At 53.4% G+C, this 16205-nt stretch overlaps 1 protein-coding gene across 9 annotated transcripts in view; it reads left to right on the top strand.

Moving 5' to 3' along the window:
- The window catches only part of SLC9A8 (solute carrier family 9 member A8), a 72693-nt gene extending 57498 nt beyond the window's left edge, over window positions 1-15195 (top strand). For 3 of the 9 annotated variants that reach the window (XM_087445126.1, XM_004430286.3, XM_087445129.1), the window contains 5 exons: window positions 216-298; window positions 2983-3094; window positions 6731-6951; window positions 9406-9552; window positions 10536-15195. In XM_087445126.1, the coding sequence (XP_087301252.1) occupies window positions 216-298; window positions 2983-3094; window positions 6731-6951; window positions 9406-9552; window positions 10536-10643 (671 nt within the window). In that variant the 3' untranslated portion in view covers window positions 10644-15195. Of the gene's footprint in view, window positions 1-215; window positions 299-2982; window positions 3095-6730; window positions 6952-8328; window positions 8485-9405; window positions 9553-10535 lie in introns of those variants that run through there. The other 6 variants (XR_015555559.1, XR_015555560.1, XR_015555562.1 and 3 more) reach the window with 6 other exon arrangements.
- Window positions 15196-16205: the final 1010 nt, after the last annotated feature.

The following is a 16205-nucleotide window of genomic DNA, read 5'->3' as shown; positions in this document are numbered from 1 at the left end:
CTGAATAGCAAGCACGTGTTGCTGTGTGATAGAAAAGAATGAGAGAATCGAAGTACAAGTTTCACCAAGGTATTAGTTGCAGGATTTTCCAGAAAATAAGCAAAGTGTTATATTGGATTCTGATTTACTTCTGAATGTTTGCTTGCTTGACAATTTAGTACTATATTAGAAGAAAATAGTTGGGGCTGAATAATCCATTCTTTGGTTTGTTTCAGAAACATGTGTGTTTGCATTTCTTGGCCTGTCCATTTTTAGTTTCCCTCACAAGTTTGAAATTTCCTTTGTCATCTGGTGCATAGTAAGTATTTTCCTTGTTCTTTATTTAATTACTTATTTGTAGATCAATAACCACATGTTCTGGATTCATTTATGTAACTGTTAACTGTTCAAAGTCAACAGCTACATAGACGCTCTTCTGTTTAAAAAATTTTTTTTAATCTTTTGTTAAAAAATCACAAACATACAATAAAGGGAAAAGGGATGGAATTAAGTGAATGAATATCACTGAAAAAGGCCATTTGCTTCTTTTGAAATTTTAAATGGCCTTGAATGTTATGGTCTCTTTTAAAAAGTACAAGTCTGTGTGTTTTTATGTTAGGTGGTAAAAGCAGATTTCAGAATTGAATATGTAATTGATCATAATCATGTAAAACCTTTATGTATAGAAAAAAGAAAATACAGCCAAATGTTCACAATGGTTGTAGAATTGGGGGTGATTTCTTTCTTTCCTTTTTTCTTCTATTTTTTCTGGATAATTTATAATGCATATACTTGCTTCTTACTGTGGTTTTCTTCAAATGTGTCCATTTATAAGCATGACCGTGGACACTTGTTTAAAGTAAAGGTTACCAGGCCTTACCTCCCCTGAGATTCAGCCAGAGGAGTCATCCCAGGTGATTTTTATGATCAAGGTTTGGGAAACTGTTATAATTGGACTGGGGGTAGCAGTAGCAGACAAATTAAAATACACCTTTAAAAAAAGAAAATAGAAGTTTAATCATTTGCTGTAGAATCAGATCGTTTTGGGGAATGGAGTAGGGGGAGAATAAATGTTTATCATTTAGAAGAAAGGTTCGTCTGCCTCAGGCATCTGATCCAAGCGACATGAATGGCTTCTGATGTTTGGGCCTTTAGCCTGGTGTTCCCAGGTCCCTTGTCTGGGTTCCTCTGTGTGTCTCTGTTCCCTCAGTGTGAGCTGCTCTCCCGGAGGCCCTCCTGCTGACTCAGGCTCTGAGCCCTAACTTGATCTCTCTGTTGTCTTTTTAGATCCTCTGTTAATTTAAGGCACTTAAGCACACCTTATTGTTGTTGAATTATGATAATTCATCTTCAGTTAACTTTTATTACCTACTTCGCTTAACAAAACACAGCTGTTGAGAGGCAGACTTTTTTTTTTTTTAGCACAGTCACCCACCATGTGCAAACCAGTGAGGCCTACTTGTTTGGCATGTGGGGAAACTGAGACACAGAGAAGATAAGGAACCCTGAGGGAAAAGATGTTTCTCCCTCCAGTCTGGGTGCTTCCACCTCTCAGTCGGCAAGAGCATGTTGCTTTTGTCACTGTTATCTGTCCTCCAAAGTCAGGTTTTAGGACAAGAGAACAGCAGCGAGTCTTTTCAGAAAGTATGATAGTCTTTAGTGTGGTCACTGGGTAAAGGGGGCCACATTTGGTCAAACCTGAAACGCAAGCGTGGGAATCGAAGATTGGATTTTGCTGGGTCAAAAAGGGAGGTGACCATCTCAGCTGTGGGTTGGGAGGAAGAGGAAAGTGAGAGGATGCCCTGGGATGGTAACTGAGTTTCCCCTGAGTGTCTAGTCAGGCTCGCCCTGCCACTCCGGGAGGCGGCCTGTTCTACATTCAGATGGGTGACCTTAGACTCACTCAGTGGTCAAGGGCATGGGCTTTGGGGACTGAACCAGTTTTGAGACTTAGCCCCACCACTTCCTGCCTGGGTCAACTTGGACCAGTTACTTAACTTCCCTATGTCTCCATTCCCTTGTCTCTAAAATGGAGACAGTAATAACTACTTCATAAGACCATGGCAGGGATCTAAATTTAACAAGATAATGCATATAAAATGCTTAGCACATTGTCCGGCATATAAACATTGGATGATTGGGAGCCATTATTGTTAACTTGACCATCCAAGGCACACAGTCCAAAGCACGTTCAATCCATGCTTGTTACAAGAGTAAACTTAGAGCCTACAGAATGTACATGCGTATATTACTCTTTTCTAGTTGGTGATGCTGAGAACCAAGATGAAAAAAATGGAAGTGAATTAATAAGTAGTTCTGAGTATCCACTTAGATGAGATTTAAACTTTACATAAAGCTGTATTTTGTTAAGATCGACATGCCTTTGGAGATGGTTAAGATGGTTAAGAACCAAAAGCCATAGAAGCAACGAGCTAGGCAGGGTGTGTGTGACCTCCTTTTAGAGCCTACCTATGTATTCCTTTTGCTCAGAGAGCAGTATTTACATGCGTGGTAGGCCCTTCTCAGTCTTCCCTCTTTTCCCTGAGGAGTGGGGCCCCCAGGGGAGAGGCAGGAACACCTTGTCTGTCCCTCCAGAGCTGGCCCAGTGAGAAGGATTAGCGCAGGCCCCTCCCATGGTGGAGCACCTTTGGAGGAGTTAGGTTGCCCTTAAATTAATCTCTGGATATTTCTGCACGGCTTCCTGGCATTCAGTTTTGTTCTCCTGTCATTGCTAAAGCCGTCATTGACACCTAATTAGTCCTCTCTTTCTGACTACAGAAACGTGATGTACAAAGCTTTGTCCTTTCCCAGACACGTAGAAACTGGCATCTACGGCAACATGCCTGCTGGGCCTCTGACTAGCATTGTGTTAGTCACGTCTTTTGTGACCGAGGGAATGCTGCACTTACAGAGGGTGTGTCTCAAGGTCTGGGTAGCTTCGACAAGCTTCAACTTGAAGAACCAGAGGTTTCCGTCTAAAACTTAGTTTGTTACTGTTAACAGGTGCTTGTACTGTTTGGCAGAGCGCTGAACATTTTCCCTCTTTCCTACCTCCTGAATTTCTTCCGTGATCATAAAATCACACCGAAGATGATGTTCATCATGTGGTTTAGTGGTAAGTCCAATCTTGAACGGACAGTGGAGGGAAAATACCTCTTATAAAAGCACACACCGGGCAGAGAACACATGGCTATCTGCTAGAGCCCTTTGAAAACAAGTGTGCCTCCTAAGCCAGAAATCATACAAGCTCCCGTTTAACAGGCGCCTACGGTAATCCAGGCCCTGAGCGAGGCCCTCGCCGCAGCCTGTGAAACGGGTGCTACATGACTGCTCTGTAGAGGAGGAAGCTCAGGCTCAGGACCAGAGGACTTGCTAGGACCGCAAGAGGCAGAGCCAGCATCGGCCCTCCCTCCGTCCACTTTCTTTCCTGAACAGACAGGGCAGCCCAGGCCAAGGTGTGCGTGGGGCAGCTCTCACCTGAGTGCGTACTAGGCTGATGTAATAAGGGGCTGAAAATAAAAAAGGTTAAAGGTTAAACTTTTTTGTACTACAAGCTAGATTTGAATATTTTTCTCATTCAGTCACTAAGTTCTGATAGTTTATTTGAACATTTCAGTTGCTGTTCAGTCATATTCCTCTACTTTTTAAAGGATGAAAGTGATTTCATAAATCTTTGGCTCCTAAAGAACTGGATCCTTAGGCATCTTTTTTTTTTTTTTTTTGTGAGGAAGATCAGCCGTGAGCTAACATCCGTGCCAATCCTCCTCTTTTTGCTGAGGAAGACTGGCCCTGAGCTAACATCCGTGCCCATCTTTGTCCACTTTATGTGGGACGCCACCACAGATGGCCTGACAAGTGGTGCATCGGTGCGCGCCCAGGCCGCCAGCAGCGGAGCGCGTGCACCTAACTGCTACGCCACGGAGCCGGCCCCTCCTTAGGCATCTTTGAATTTATTTTGGAGTGATACAGCTGGTTCTTTGTGCTTTCTTATTTAAATATTATAATTAAAATATTTTGGTGTGGGTCAGGGTAGAATAATATGCTTTATAAGCTGTTTTCTATCCAGTAGCATACTGTAAATTTCTCACAGATTTCTCTTTCAAAAGGCCTCCTTTAAAATATATACATATGTGTGTGAGAGCTATATGTATGTATGTATGTATGTATGTATAGTGAGAGAAACTTTTTTTCTCAGTCTTTTTTGTGAATGAAGAAAAATGTTTTTGTAAAGTAGTTGACCCATAGTCTTGAAAATCTAAGAAATGTATCAGAGGGGCCTGCCTGGTGGCATAGTGGTTAAGTTCATGTGTTTCACTTCAGCGGCCCAGGGTTTGCAGGTTCAGATCCCGGGTGCAGACCTACGCACTGCTCATGCAAGCCATGCTGTGGTCGCATCCCACCTACAAAAAAAAAAAAAAATAGAGGAAGATGGGCACAGATTTTAGCTCAGGGCCAATTTTCCTCACCAAAAAAAAGAAAAAGAAAAAGAAATGTATCAGATATTTTATAAAGTTATGTGAGCTATTCGGGAGAGAAGGGCGTGATGAGATCTCTATGGGGAAGCAGGGTGGGGGATATTTTCGACAGTGAGGGCTGTTGGTCCTGGGTGTTCTCTCCCAGGCCATCCCAAGTCCTCCCTCCATTGATTTCCACCCTCTCTTTCCTGGACCATCAACCTCTGTCTCTACTGGTTTCTCCCATCATCATTTAGGAACAGTCGAAGATTCTCGTCTTTCCCAGCAAAATCCAACAACTTCAACCAAAATCCCTACCCCACATCCCCTCCAGCTGCTTCCGTGTCTCCTCTCATCACGGCCAGACCTCTTTGAGTGGGCTGTCCTTGCCCATTTTCTCTACTTCCTCACCTCCTGTCCACAGGCTGGACTTGGCCTTGCCAGGGTCACCAGCCACCTCCTGCAGCCAGACCTGGTGACACTGGTTAGCCCTCGGTCCACCCACCTCCTCAGCTTTGGGCTCCTTCCTCCCACTGACCTGCCTTCTGACTGGAAACCCCCTCCCTCTCTTCCCGTGGCCTCTGGGCCGTGTTCATGGTTTCCCTCCTTTCCCTTTGGGGTCTCCTCAGGCTTCCGTCTGGCTCCCCCTCCTCCTTTACTGACCCTTCAAGTATTGGCTTGCTCAGACTCGGCCCCAGACCTGCTCCTGCCCTTGTGTTCTCACAAGCTCAGCTGTCCTGTGGCCTCGACTTCCACCTAGTTCCCACATTCCCAAAGCTGTTTCCTGTGGCCCAGACCTTTCCTCTGAGATCCAGACTCCTGTGTCTCAACCCTCTTTGGATGTCGTGGAGACATTGCGATCTCGTTGTCTAGGACTGAACTCACCTTCCTGCCCAACTTGCTTTTTTGCCAGCACCCCCTTCCACAGAAGACAAGAATGTGTATTATGACAGAGGTGTGGCTAACTTAGTGTTTGCTGTGTGCCCACACTGTTCTTTGCCCAGGCGTTTCATCCTCGGGTCACTGACGTGGCAGGCCCTGTTTCTAGTCCCTCATGTTGAGGTTGAGAGGTTGAGTTGAGTCACACACCCCAGCATGGGAGGCCCAGGGGAAAGGGGGCCAGGGGGTGAACCCAGGTCGACTCCAGACCCCGGTCCCAGACCATTGCACAGCACAGCCTCCTAGGACAGCCCACCCACCAAAGACCTGGGCATCCTCTGTGTGCTTTCCTTCCCTGATCACCCTGCCTCCTGCTCACCCCTGTGACCTGTTGCTTCCAAACCTTGTGTCTCAGTTCCATTCCCATCTCTCCTCCCCCGGCCCCCTCCGGGCTCTGGACTGCTGCAGCGATCAGACCTCCATCCTGCTGTGATGCTTCGGCCTCCATGTCTGGGTCAGATCCTGTCGCTGTGTGCTCTGCCTCGCCCTCCCTTCTCCTTCTGGCACTCCCCCTCTCACAAGTCCTCTTTTAGTGTCTCTCCTCCCTATGCTCTGAGAACTCCCCAAGGGCAGGGTAGGACCGCCTGGTCCCCTCTATATGGCTCTAGGCAAGCCAGGACATTTCTTAGAAAATGTTTTTTCCCAGCTCAGTGCATGTGCCTCAGTCCAGCCAGCAGCCTCGTAGGGGACCAAAATAGGAAGTAAGGAAGAGGCCATGATGCAGTTCCCAACAGCCTCTGGCCACCACCGGAGCAGCCCCGAGCCTGTCGGTGCTGCCAGGAGCTACACAGGGGCCGCACCTTCAGATCCATGGGGCGTTGGACAACTTGCATTCTGTGCTGTTGCCTGTAAAGCTGTGTGGCCCTGGGACGCCGCTTCATTCTGTCAGTCTCGGTTCCTCCTCTCTATATTGTGGAGAATAATAGGACCTGCTCTACAGGGTTTCCTGTGAAGATCAAATGAGCTTGTGCATGCAGAGCACTTAGCACAGGGCCTGGCGCACACACGGGGAGGGCTTGGTCAACACTAGCTGTCATATTTCTAAAAGGTGAGCATTGGGCTTGATAAGTCCTTACACACACACACTCGGTGCTTCATAACCTGGACAGGTCACCTCATCTGATCTACTCAACCACACTGTGAAGTGGGAATGGAGGTGAGCTTCCCCCTGGGCCCAGCTTCTCTGCAGCCTGCTTCTCTCACACCCCAGAGGCTCATAGGATGTGTTTGCATTCTCCTGTGGGTCTGTTAGAATGTTCGACTGGCCACGATGCTGGGCCTTGCCCAGATCCCCAGAGAACTGGGTCAGTGCTGCCTCTTCCCTGTCTCTCCTCTTACTTCCTTCACTGTCCCCTCAGGCCTGCGGGGGGCCATCCCCTACGCCCTGAGCCTGCACCTGGACCTGGAGCCCATGGAGAAGCGGCAGCTCATCGGCACCACCACAATCATCATCGTGCTCTTCACCATCCTGCTGCTGGGCGGCAGCACCATGCCCCTCATCCGCCTCATGGACATCGAGGACGCCAAGGCGCGCCGCAGGAACAAAAAGGACGTCAACCTCAGCAAGACGGAGAAGATGGTGCGTGCTGCGTGGGCCTGGGCTGGGAGCAGAGGGTTGGTCCCCACCCACTGCTGGGAGATTGGGGAAATGAGACTGGATTTGAGGATACTCAGGACCTGTGCACACATGCACGCGCACACACACACACACATATGCACGCACGCACACAGGTGCCAGTGGCACGACCTGAGAAGGAAGTTGAACTCGAGTTCTGAAGCACGGCTCTTTGGGGTGGGCTGGCTGCCAGCCTCTGACCTGGTGAAGCCGCAGAAGCCATGGACTGGGAGTGTGCACCCGTGTCGGACTCGCCCAGCAGCACTCCTCTGCTGCTAGCAGCTGCACCTCCCATTGGGGCGTGGGACTGGGAGGTTTCAAAGTCACATCATTCCCCAGTATTTACCAGAAGCCTTCTGTTGGGGCTTGAGGGGAGGAAGGTGCTTACAGTGGCTTTGAGGGCCATGAGAGAGGGGCCCTCCACCGAGGACAGAGCAGGGCATGATTTGGGGGCTGGAGGTGCCCAGGGCCCAGCTGTAGTGAGCCTGAGGCCCCCAAACGCTGCCCACCTCTGCCTTCTCCAGGCCCCCCTCCTGCCCCGGCACCTGCCCCATCTGAGTCAGCTGTGGTGGTGCCTGCCTCGCCCTCTGTTCACCTCAGGACCCTGTGCTGAGCTAGGCTCTCTCACAGTTGCAGAGGCCGCCCTGGCCTCTCGTCCCACCTTCCTGCACCCCTACCCCCATTTCTGGAAATGCATCTTTTTCTAGTTCCCTTATTGGAGGCCACCAGTAACTTTCATCAGTCATGGAAGGCACAGAAATTCTCAACCAGTGTTACCGCCCTAGGGAGGGGGTCTTCTGCCCAGTAGGGTTTCTTTTTTACAATATGGCTTCCCTTATGTCAACTTTGTCTTGAGCCGGTATCACCAGGAGACAGGGACAGGGGACGGCCCGCTTCTCACACTGAGAGTCCAGGTCGGGTGGAGCTTGGCCTCCAGTCCCTGCGCCGGGCCTCTCAGCCAGGGCTGCGCTGCGGGGAGGAAACCTTCAGAGGACCTTGGCTGGGCTGGCTCAGCAGAACTTCTCTCACTCCCAGCGGCCCTTGTCCCCAGACCCATCCGCCAACTTCCTTGTCTGTTTTTAACGAAAGCTCTAGCATAGGTTCTCAAACCTTTTAGTGGGTGTCAGAATCAGTGGAGGGCTCCAGGGGCTTACAGGTCTGGGTGGGGCCGGAAGGAATTTGCATTGCTTACAAGTTGCCAGGTGCTGCTGCGGCTGCTGGTCCTGCAGCCACAGTTGGCTCAGGGGGAGCCAGGATGTTTGCTCAGAGGAAGAATAGCTGCTCTTTAGGGAATGTTTTCCGTGGCGTAGGCACTGTGCCAGAGCTCTCCTTGACTCTCAGGTCGCCCTGATAACCTGCAGGAAGCAGATGCTCTCGTCCTCCCCATTCTGCAGATGAGAGCACTGAGGCACGGAGAGGCCAAATCACACAGCTGAGGTCACACAGACCCCAGAGCCTGCGCTCTTCACCCCACACTCTCCATCAGCGCTCCTCAAGGTGAGGTCCCTGGACCAGCAGCATCACTGGAAACTTGTTAGAAATGCAGATTTTGGCGCCCTGTCCCAGACCTGCTGAATCAGGAACTCTGAGTGGGCCTCGTGGGCCCAGTAGTTTGTGGATCACAAGCCCTCAAGGCGATTCTAATGCAGGCCAGAGTTTGAGAACCACTGCTTCACACAGCATCAAAATGCCCTCCCCCCGCACTCTCTACCACCTTCTACCCCTGCACCTCCTGCAGGGGCTCCGGGCGGAAGCCCAGCTGACTCGGACTTCGGAGCAGCTCCTCTGGCAGCGCAGCAACGGCTGCATTCAATTCCTGCAGGTCGTCCCTGCAGAGGGGAGGGCTGTTCTGGGCCTGGGGCCTGGAGCGGGGCTGACAGATCCGGTGAACCTGGGACCTACGTCCCCTCCTGACCTGCCCTGGCTGGTCGTTCTCTTCATCCCTCTCCAGTTCCCGCTGGGATTGTCCCCTCCCCTGCTGCACTGATGTGACTGGCGGGCGCCTGCCCAGAGCCGAACCATGGCCAGTGCGGCCGCAGGCACAGATGGCGGAAGGAGCCTCCCTTGTTCAGTTGCTGGTGATGAGACAGCCAGAGCGGCAGGTCCCAGGCCTGGCTGCACCTTAGCATCACCTGAAGGCTCTAAAAACCAAGCTCCAGCTCCAGCCCCGAACTTCTCATTTATTCACAACTCGCATTTATTGCTGGGTGTCCGTCATGTTTTTACAGACCTTCCCGCCTCCCTGCGGCTCCCAGGAGGCCCTTTGCTGCCCACAGACGCCCTGCACTGATCTGAAAGCGCAGTTAGGGTTGGGGACTCGGGTGGCCAGGGCAGAGGGCGGCTAGGTAGGCTGCGTGGTGTGGGGCTTCCAGGGAGGTGCCAGCTGCCCACCCCACGGCTGCCTGCCTTCCCCCGCAGGGCAACACCGTGGAGTCGGAACACTTGTCGGAGCTCACCGAGGAGGAGTATGAAGCCCACTACATCCGGCGGCAGGACCTCAAAGGCTTCCTGTGGCTAGACGCCAAGTACCTGAACCCCTTCTTCACACGGCGGCTGACCCAGGAGGTGGGGCATGGGCCAGCGGGCGCCACACGGCCAGGGGTCCCTCGCCTTCCTCCCTCAGGACCTGCAGTGGGCAGGGAAGGCCCACCTGCTATGGTTGGGGGGTGGGGGAGGGCAGCCAGGCCACTGCCTCCCGCTCAGCTTTCCCTCCCTCCCCGGCTCGCGGGCTGGATATGCTGTGGCCCTGGGCATCTGCTGTCTTCCCTTTGCTGCCATCTTTAGTGCGAGTTTTATAATAAACTTGTTAACACAGTTTGGTTTTCCTGGATGATAGACTCGGGACACTGATCAGCTACGGAATCTGAGCTGAGGAATTTCAGATGTGCCAGGGCCTCAGGCAGTGGTCCAAGCCTCAGGGCTCTCATTCCAACCCTCCTGGCCTCTGGGTGACAGTCTCACAGGGACCACCTTGGACCTGCTTTGCTAAAACTCATCCTGCTTCATGCAGGCTTTGGGGGGGCGGGCGGGGTTCTTCCGGCTGCTGCCCCCCCTTGTTTCTGAGCCCCGTTTTCCCTCCTTCAGGGGTCGCTCTCAGCCCGTGAGCTCTTACTATAAGCCAGGTGTCGCGCCAAACATTTTTCACGATTGCTTTGTTTCATTCTCCCAACAACCCATGCAGTAGATGCAGCTCTTATCTCACTTGATGGCTAGGGAGACTGGGGCCCAGAGAGGTGAAGTAACCCCCAAGGTCACACAGCCAATACATGGCAAAGCTAGGAGCAGAGCCCGAGTGTGTCTGATTCCAGAGGCCGTTCCTTACATCACACCGTCCTGCCTCCTCTCTGTTTCTGAGTGCCACCCCCGCCCCCACAAAGAACAATCCCAGCTGGAGTTAGTCGGTTTACACTGTGAAATCGCCGGTGGTCACGCACCCTGCCTCCCATCTCCCCCACAAGTTAACAAAGCCGCTCCCTGTCCCTTCCTCGGCCCTGACCCTGACCCACCCCCACCCACTGACGAGAGCTTGCTTGTGTCTCCTGCCCCAGGACCTCCACCACGGGCGCATCCAGATGAAAACCCTCACCAACAAGTGGTACGAGGAGGTGCGCCAGGGCCCCTCTGGCTCCGAGGACGACGAGCAGGAGCTACTGTGACTGAGCAGGTGCTGTGGCCTCTGGGCAGGCAGGGCCGCCACGCTGCCACCCGGCCTCGCCAAGGCTCCCAGGACAGACCCCCAGCAAAGGCCCCCAGAGGCGCATGCGTTTGGCCTCCAGGGCAGATGAAGGCAAGGTGAGGCTTTGTAACTCGAACTTCCTAGGCCTTTGGAGCCAGCGGCTGCTTCTGAAACGCGTCATCTCCACGTTCCTCGCTGAGCCGGCCCTCTGCTCGCAGTTGCTCCTCAGCCCGAGATTGGAGGGACCACCTGTCAGGTAAATGTTTCCTTCTGCCTCTGCAGCTGAGGCCAGCAGTCACCTGTCAAGACATTCCTCTCCTGAGAGGAGAAGTGCTGCTGTGGAGCCTGCCGTGACCGGGTGTGCTCAGGGAGCATTGTTTCGAAGTTTCTGCCATTTGCGACCCCACGAGCCACCTGCTGAGGCCGGGCTGTCCCTGCTGGCCTGGGTGTCTGACTGCCGTGTTCCTTTGCGTCATCAAGGTGCCTCCGGCCTCAGCAGCAGCAGTTCTGAAGTGGCAGGCTCAGAAATCGTGAAAAGCGCACACTCCCCTTTATGATGTTGCCTGCACTCCGAGGAAGAAAAACTGAGTGACCTTTCTCTTCGTGACTTCTGACGGGCATCTGGCAGGCTGTCTCCCTGGGTGGCAGGCAGCTCCTGCCCTTCTCTGGGAACACTGTGAGTGTTTCCACTGGTACTGAGCACGAGGGCACAGACCCATTGGAAGCTGCGTCCCTGGGGTTTGGGGATGAAGGAGCCTGTTCTGTGGGGTCAGAGCGCCCTCTAGAGGGGGAAGCTAGAGGTACAAGTTTTATGCGGGCCTGCAGCCGCTGTCTGAATTCAGTTTAAATTCATGCACTTTTACAACGTTGTAAGAGCCTGGCAGGCGCCTCCCTCACCTCAGTTCCCTAGTCGGCGGTCCTCGTTTGTCCAGAGGCCCCTTTTCCTGGGCTCCACGGGGTCTGCCCGCCGTGTGCCTGCTGCCGCCTTCACCGCTGATGAGCATTTCCTCTCTCCCTCTCCCCAGTCTCTACTGTCTTGGGTCCCATTTGTCCCCCAGGCCAGGGTCCCAGCTCACCAGAGCAGCTGTGCCCCACGCCCCTCCCCTGCTACCCTCCCCCACCCAGGACGCCAGTGGCCTCCGGAACATTGCCTGCAATCCCCGAGCAGCCACTGCCACCCCAGGACTCGTTCGTTCCCAGAGTGTGTGCACACGCTTTTTCTCTGACACTCACACACCGGGCCATCCCCATGGTCCTGGCCCCTGGGCCATCTCGGGGTGAGCAGCTGCCCATCATGTCCAGGTGAAATGGAGTTGCTGACTTGCGCATCCACTCCTCACTGGCCCTTGGACAAGCCTCGTACCTGCTTGCCTTTGCCCAGCTGTGGGCTACGGCTGTTCCCTTGTGTGGCTCAGGGTCCCGGCTGGAGCCTTGGGACTTGGCACCCTCTGGGCTGGTTTAATTCATCATGGGCATGTCCTTGGTTCTCTGTGGTGGTCCCTGGGCTGGCAGCAAGTACGTTTCTATCTCTTCTGCCTCAGGGAGCGTGGCTCTGGGTGTCGGGAAGCACTGACTCAGGACGCTCCAGGATGTGTGTGCCCAGCCCACGAGGCCAGGCCCCTGCCCACACGCCTTCCCTTTGCCCAGAAGTGTTAGTGTGAGGCCAGTCAGGCAGGAAGCATGCAGTTTCCTTTTTACGCATGAAAAGTAAATTTGTACTTAGTAGAGCTAAAATATGATCATTTTTTTTTCTGTAATCTCTTACCTTAACCCCATAATTTGAGCCAAACAGGATTATTTTACTGTACCTGACATCCCCACTGGAGGAATAATGCCATGCATAATCCTGGTCTCCGCCATTTCCTATTTCCTTTTAGTGGAAAAGTAAGAGAAGAGGTCAAAGAGGGAGGGGCCTTTGTCTACATAATTTACTTTCTCCTCTGAGATTCAGGGTCTGATCTCAGAGGTGTAAGTTGCATTGCAAACTCAATAGCTTGCCAGAAAAAAATTTTTTTGGCTGAGTTCATAGATAAGCAATGAAAACAGGATCTTCTCAATTCACACTGCCCCTTGTCACCAGGTCCCACCTGGCCTCCCACTGTTACCTGAGACCTGAAATCAACACTGTCGTAGAGAAGCACCTGGGGGCTTGGTGGAAGGTCCCCAAGACTTGGCCTGGGGGCGGTGGGCACCTTTCCTGGCTGGAACCAGCACCAGCCTGGATCTCCTGTGAGCCTCTTCTGCCCCCTGCTGGCTGAGTGAGGGGTTAGCAGCCTGGGAGAGCATTCCCCTGGGGAGAGGGTATCTGTTCTCCAGCAGTCTCTGCTGTTCACCTTTGGAATAGGCAAAAGCCCATAGAGATATATTTTTCTGGCGGATTTTTTTAAATGTCTTTGCCTGAGAATCAAAAATTGCTGCTGTCTACCTTTAGCATACCTAATAATTCTAGCTTGGGTAATAAATGCCTAGAAGATAAAAAGATATCCAGCGTAACTGTCACTTCCCGCATATTTACTTTCTTTTAGGTCTAGGCCATGGGACAGGAGAGCAACAGCACGTAGAGAAGGGGATACTTCAGAGTGAGGTGAAGGCTGTGAGGTCAGCGAGTGCCTTGGGGAAGCTGGCTGGTTAGCCGGTGAACTCAGAAGACATGCCTGTCTTGGGCAGCGGGGGGGCCGTGCGGCAGCCAGCCCCACACCTCAAGGCTTCCCCTGCAGCCCTGTCGTTGTAGGACCCCTGGGAACAACCATACCCTGGGGCTTGGAGTGTGAGGCCTTACCAGGAAAGAAGCTGGCTTTTCCTAGGTCCCCAGAGATTAAGTTTGGGCTGGGCTGGGCCAAGGCCAGGTGGAAGGGGGCTCAGTTGCGTCTGGTGCTCAGACACTCAGGGGCAGAACTGAAACCCTCCCACCCCCAGACCAGCCACCTCTTTCACAGTGGGAATGCCGGCCCGGTCACAGCTGATGTGAGGCCAAGTGGCAGGGCCTGGCCCAGAATGCTGGCAGCTCCTGAGTACCCCATGTCAGCCCAGGGAGGCCCCAGTATGCCTGCAGATTCCTTTGTGTGCAATGAAATGCGGAAAGATTGGTGAGTGTGTATCTGTCTCTCCAAAACCCACGTTCACGTTGCCATCCGCAAGACTTGGGCTCACGAGGTCCCAGGTCCACATTCTCACAGGGGCCCGCACATTTGGCGAGGTCCTCAGCGGGGTGGCCACAGCCAGGATCCCACTTCTGCTTTGGTGTGGAGAGGGAGGGTGGGGCAGGGTGGTGGCTGGCTTCTCCTCAGCCAAGTCACAGCCGTCAAAGGTGCAGGCATGGCCTGGGGTGGATCTGCTCTTAGAACTGGTCCCTGAGTCAGGTGTGAGGAGGCCTCTCAGCAGCAGTGAGCTGCCATTGATTAGGACTTGAAATGTGAAACAGAGAGAGGGTCCCCGGATCCTTCCCCATTCCCTCCAGAATGCAGGTATGTGTTTCTCCTGTTGGCTGGTAGGTGGGGAAACCAAATCTGAAATGTTCCTGATACAGCAGCTAGAACATTAAAAGTTGTTCTACCAGGAACCCGGTCTCCAAAGCCCCAGGCAATATGCTGTAGATGAAAACACCACAATCAGAGTGAAGGCTTCGAGGGAAGCAGCAGCCACACTCCCGTCCGTGTAAGCTCCTGCCATTTCCCACACAAATGGGTTACGTATTCAGGGACTTCCGTTGTCATTGGCCAAGTTACAAAAGGAGAAAGACTTTCTAATGTCCCCTGGCTGGCCCCATTTTTTCCCAGAGGGAAAAAAAAGACTTGGCCTTTCTTCCCAGGGAGCTGGTCTTCTCCCAGGCTCTGCCTGAGCTCGCCTGGGTGCAGGCGCAGAGCTGAGCGCGTGTGAGCGCAGCTGCGGGACCCTGTGGCCGTGTGCTTGGACGGGGAATGTGCCGATGGGTGGTCAACAGAGAAGGGCCACCTGTCAGCCCTGTGGGCCTGCGCTCCCGGGAGCCCACCCTCGAGTTCCCGGCGCTCCCTCCTCTCGCAGCTGCAGCCCCGCTCCAAGGAACCGCGGGCGGCGCACGGGCCAGGTCGGGAAGGCGCCTTCTCGCCGCACAGCCGCGGTTCTTCGGTTCCTTCGGGGCTTACCAAAGGCTGTGACATTTTCTCCAGTGCAGCTCCTGCAAAGCTTGATTTGTTCTCAAGCTTAATCAGAATCTTGTATTTTTTTGAGTAATTTTCTTTGTAAAAATGAAGGATTTTTTTAAGTACTGCTTTTTGATTTAAGGACCATTGGGAAGGTCGGGCTTATTCTTTTGTCCTCCCCCAAGTAAGCTGTGAGAGGCATTTGTTAGGTCCTGGTCCCGAGAAACGGTGTGCTGCTCTTCTTGGTGGGGCTTCTGACTGGGGGGGAAGGTGGGTCAGCGATGGGGGACCTGTGGCTGCTATGCTGGAGCCCCTGCTCCATCTCACTGGGCTCTTTAAAGATTTCACAAATGGATGAAAACAGGAATTTAGTCACTGGGTACTTATTTAGAAATAAAAACGAATGCTGCTGAATCAGAGGCAGTCGGTGTGTTTTCGTTCAGGTGGCTTTGCAAACGCATGGGGCACACACTCCTGGACTCGGCTCCGTGTCATTACCTACCCCACTCCGGACGAGCAGCAGACGTTGCCGCAGAGCGCAGTGGTCAGTGGGGGGAGTGTGGGCTCTGGAGCAGGAGGCCTGGGCCTCATTCCTGCCTGCCCTTGGTGAGGCTGAGCGGATGGGCCCAGCCTCCAGCCGGCCACGGCTGCTTTTCCTCACGGGTGCTAAGGACCCATCTTCCCGGGGCTCGCTGGGCCGGCTGGTCTCCTGCCGCCGGGACTGCAGACCAGCCCCTGGTGGGCCTTTGCCTGACTGTGAACCCAGGGACACACCGGTCTGTCCCCCAGGCTCTGAATCCGCACAGCGGCAGGAGCCTCTGAGGGGAGGAGGTGGCGGCGTCTGTGGGAAGTCTTGAGCATCAGTGTAGTGATACCCTCATACTTCCAGAAGGCATCCAAAGCTGCTTGTCCAACAGGGCAAACAAAAAACACACGCACGTAATAGAAATCGAAACCAGGCAGAGGAGCCTGTCCTGACCCCAGGCCCGGGCCTTCTGGCGGGGAGGCAAGACTTAGTTCCTTCCAGCCCTGCAGTTTACCCCATCCCGCCCCCAGCCCAAGAAGGAAGGGGGGAGGGTCAGTCACACCAGGACCCACCCATACCTGGGCAGCCCCACCACACGCCCCAGGGCTGGCCGGCATCGGGCAGGAGCCGGTGCAGCTGGGGCGCGTCAGCCCCTTTCCCACCTTAGATAGACCCGGGTTCAGAGAGAGATTTCTCTACCAGAATAAAACTCTGCACGCGTGATGACAGGTGGCACTGGAGCGACAGGGACGCTGGCAAATATACAGCAGAATCTTCTCAGGCCGCTGCTGGCTGCAAAGGAGGCTGGGAAACGGAGTTTTGCTGAGCAGAGCGTCAGCCTGGACAAAATGGAGTCCTGGTAGGACAGGGAGAATGGATCCCGAGTGGCACCCGCCAC

Source organism: Ceratotherium simum, chromosome 21, assembly GCF_057802395.1.
Source record: "Ceratotherium simum simum isolate JZ-2026a chromosome 21, ASM5780239v1, whole genome shotgun sequence".
Lineage (NCBI taxonomy): Eukaryota > Metazoa > Chordata > Mammalia > Perissodactyla > Rhinocerotidae > Ceratotherium > Ceratotherium simum.
The sequence above is the reverse complement of the archived record's forward strand: the minus strand, read 5'-3'. Positions and strand labels throughout refer to the sequence as shown.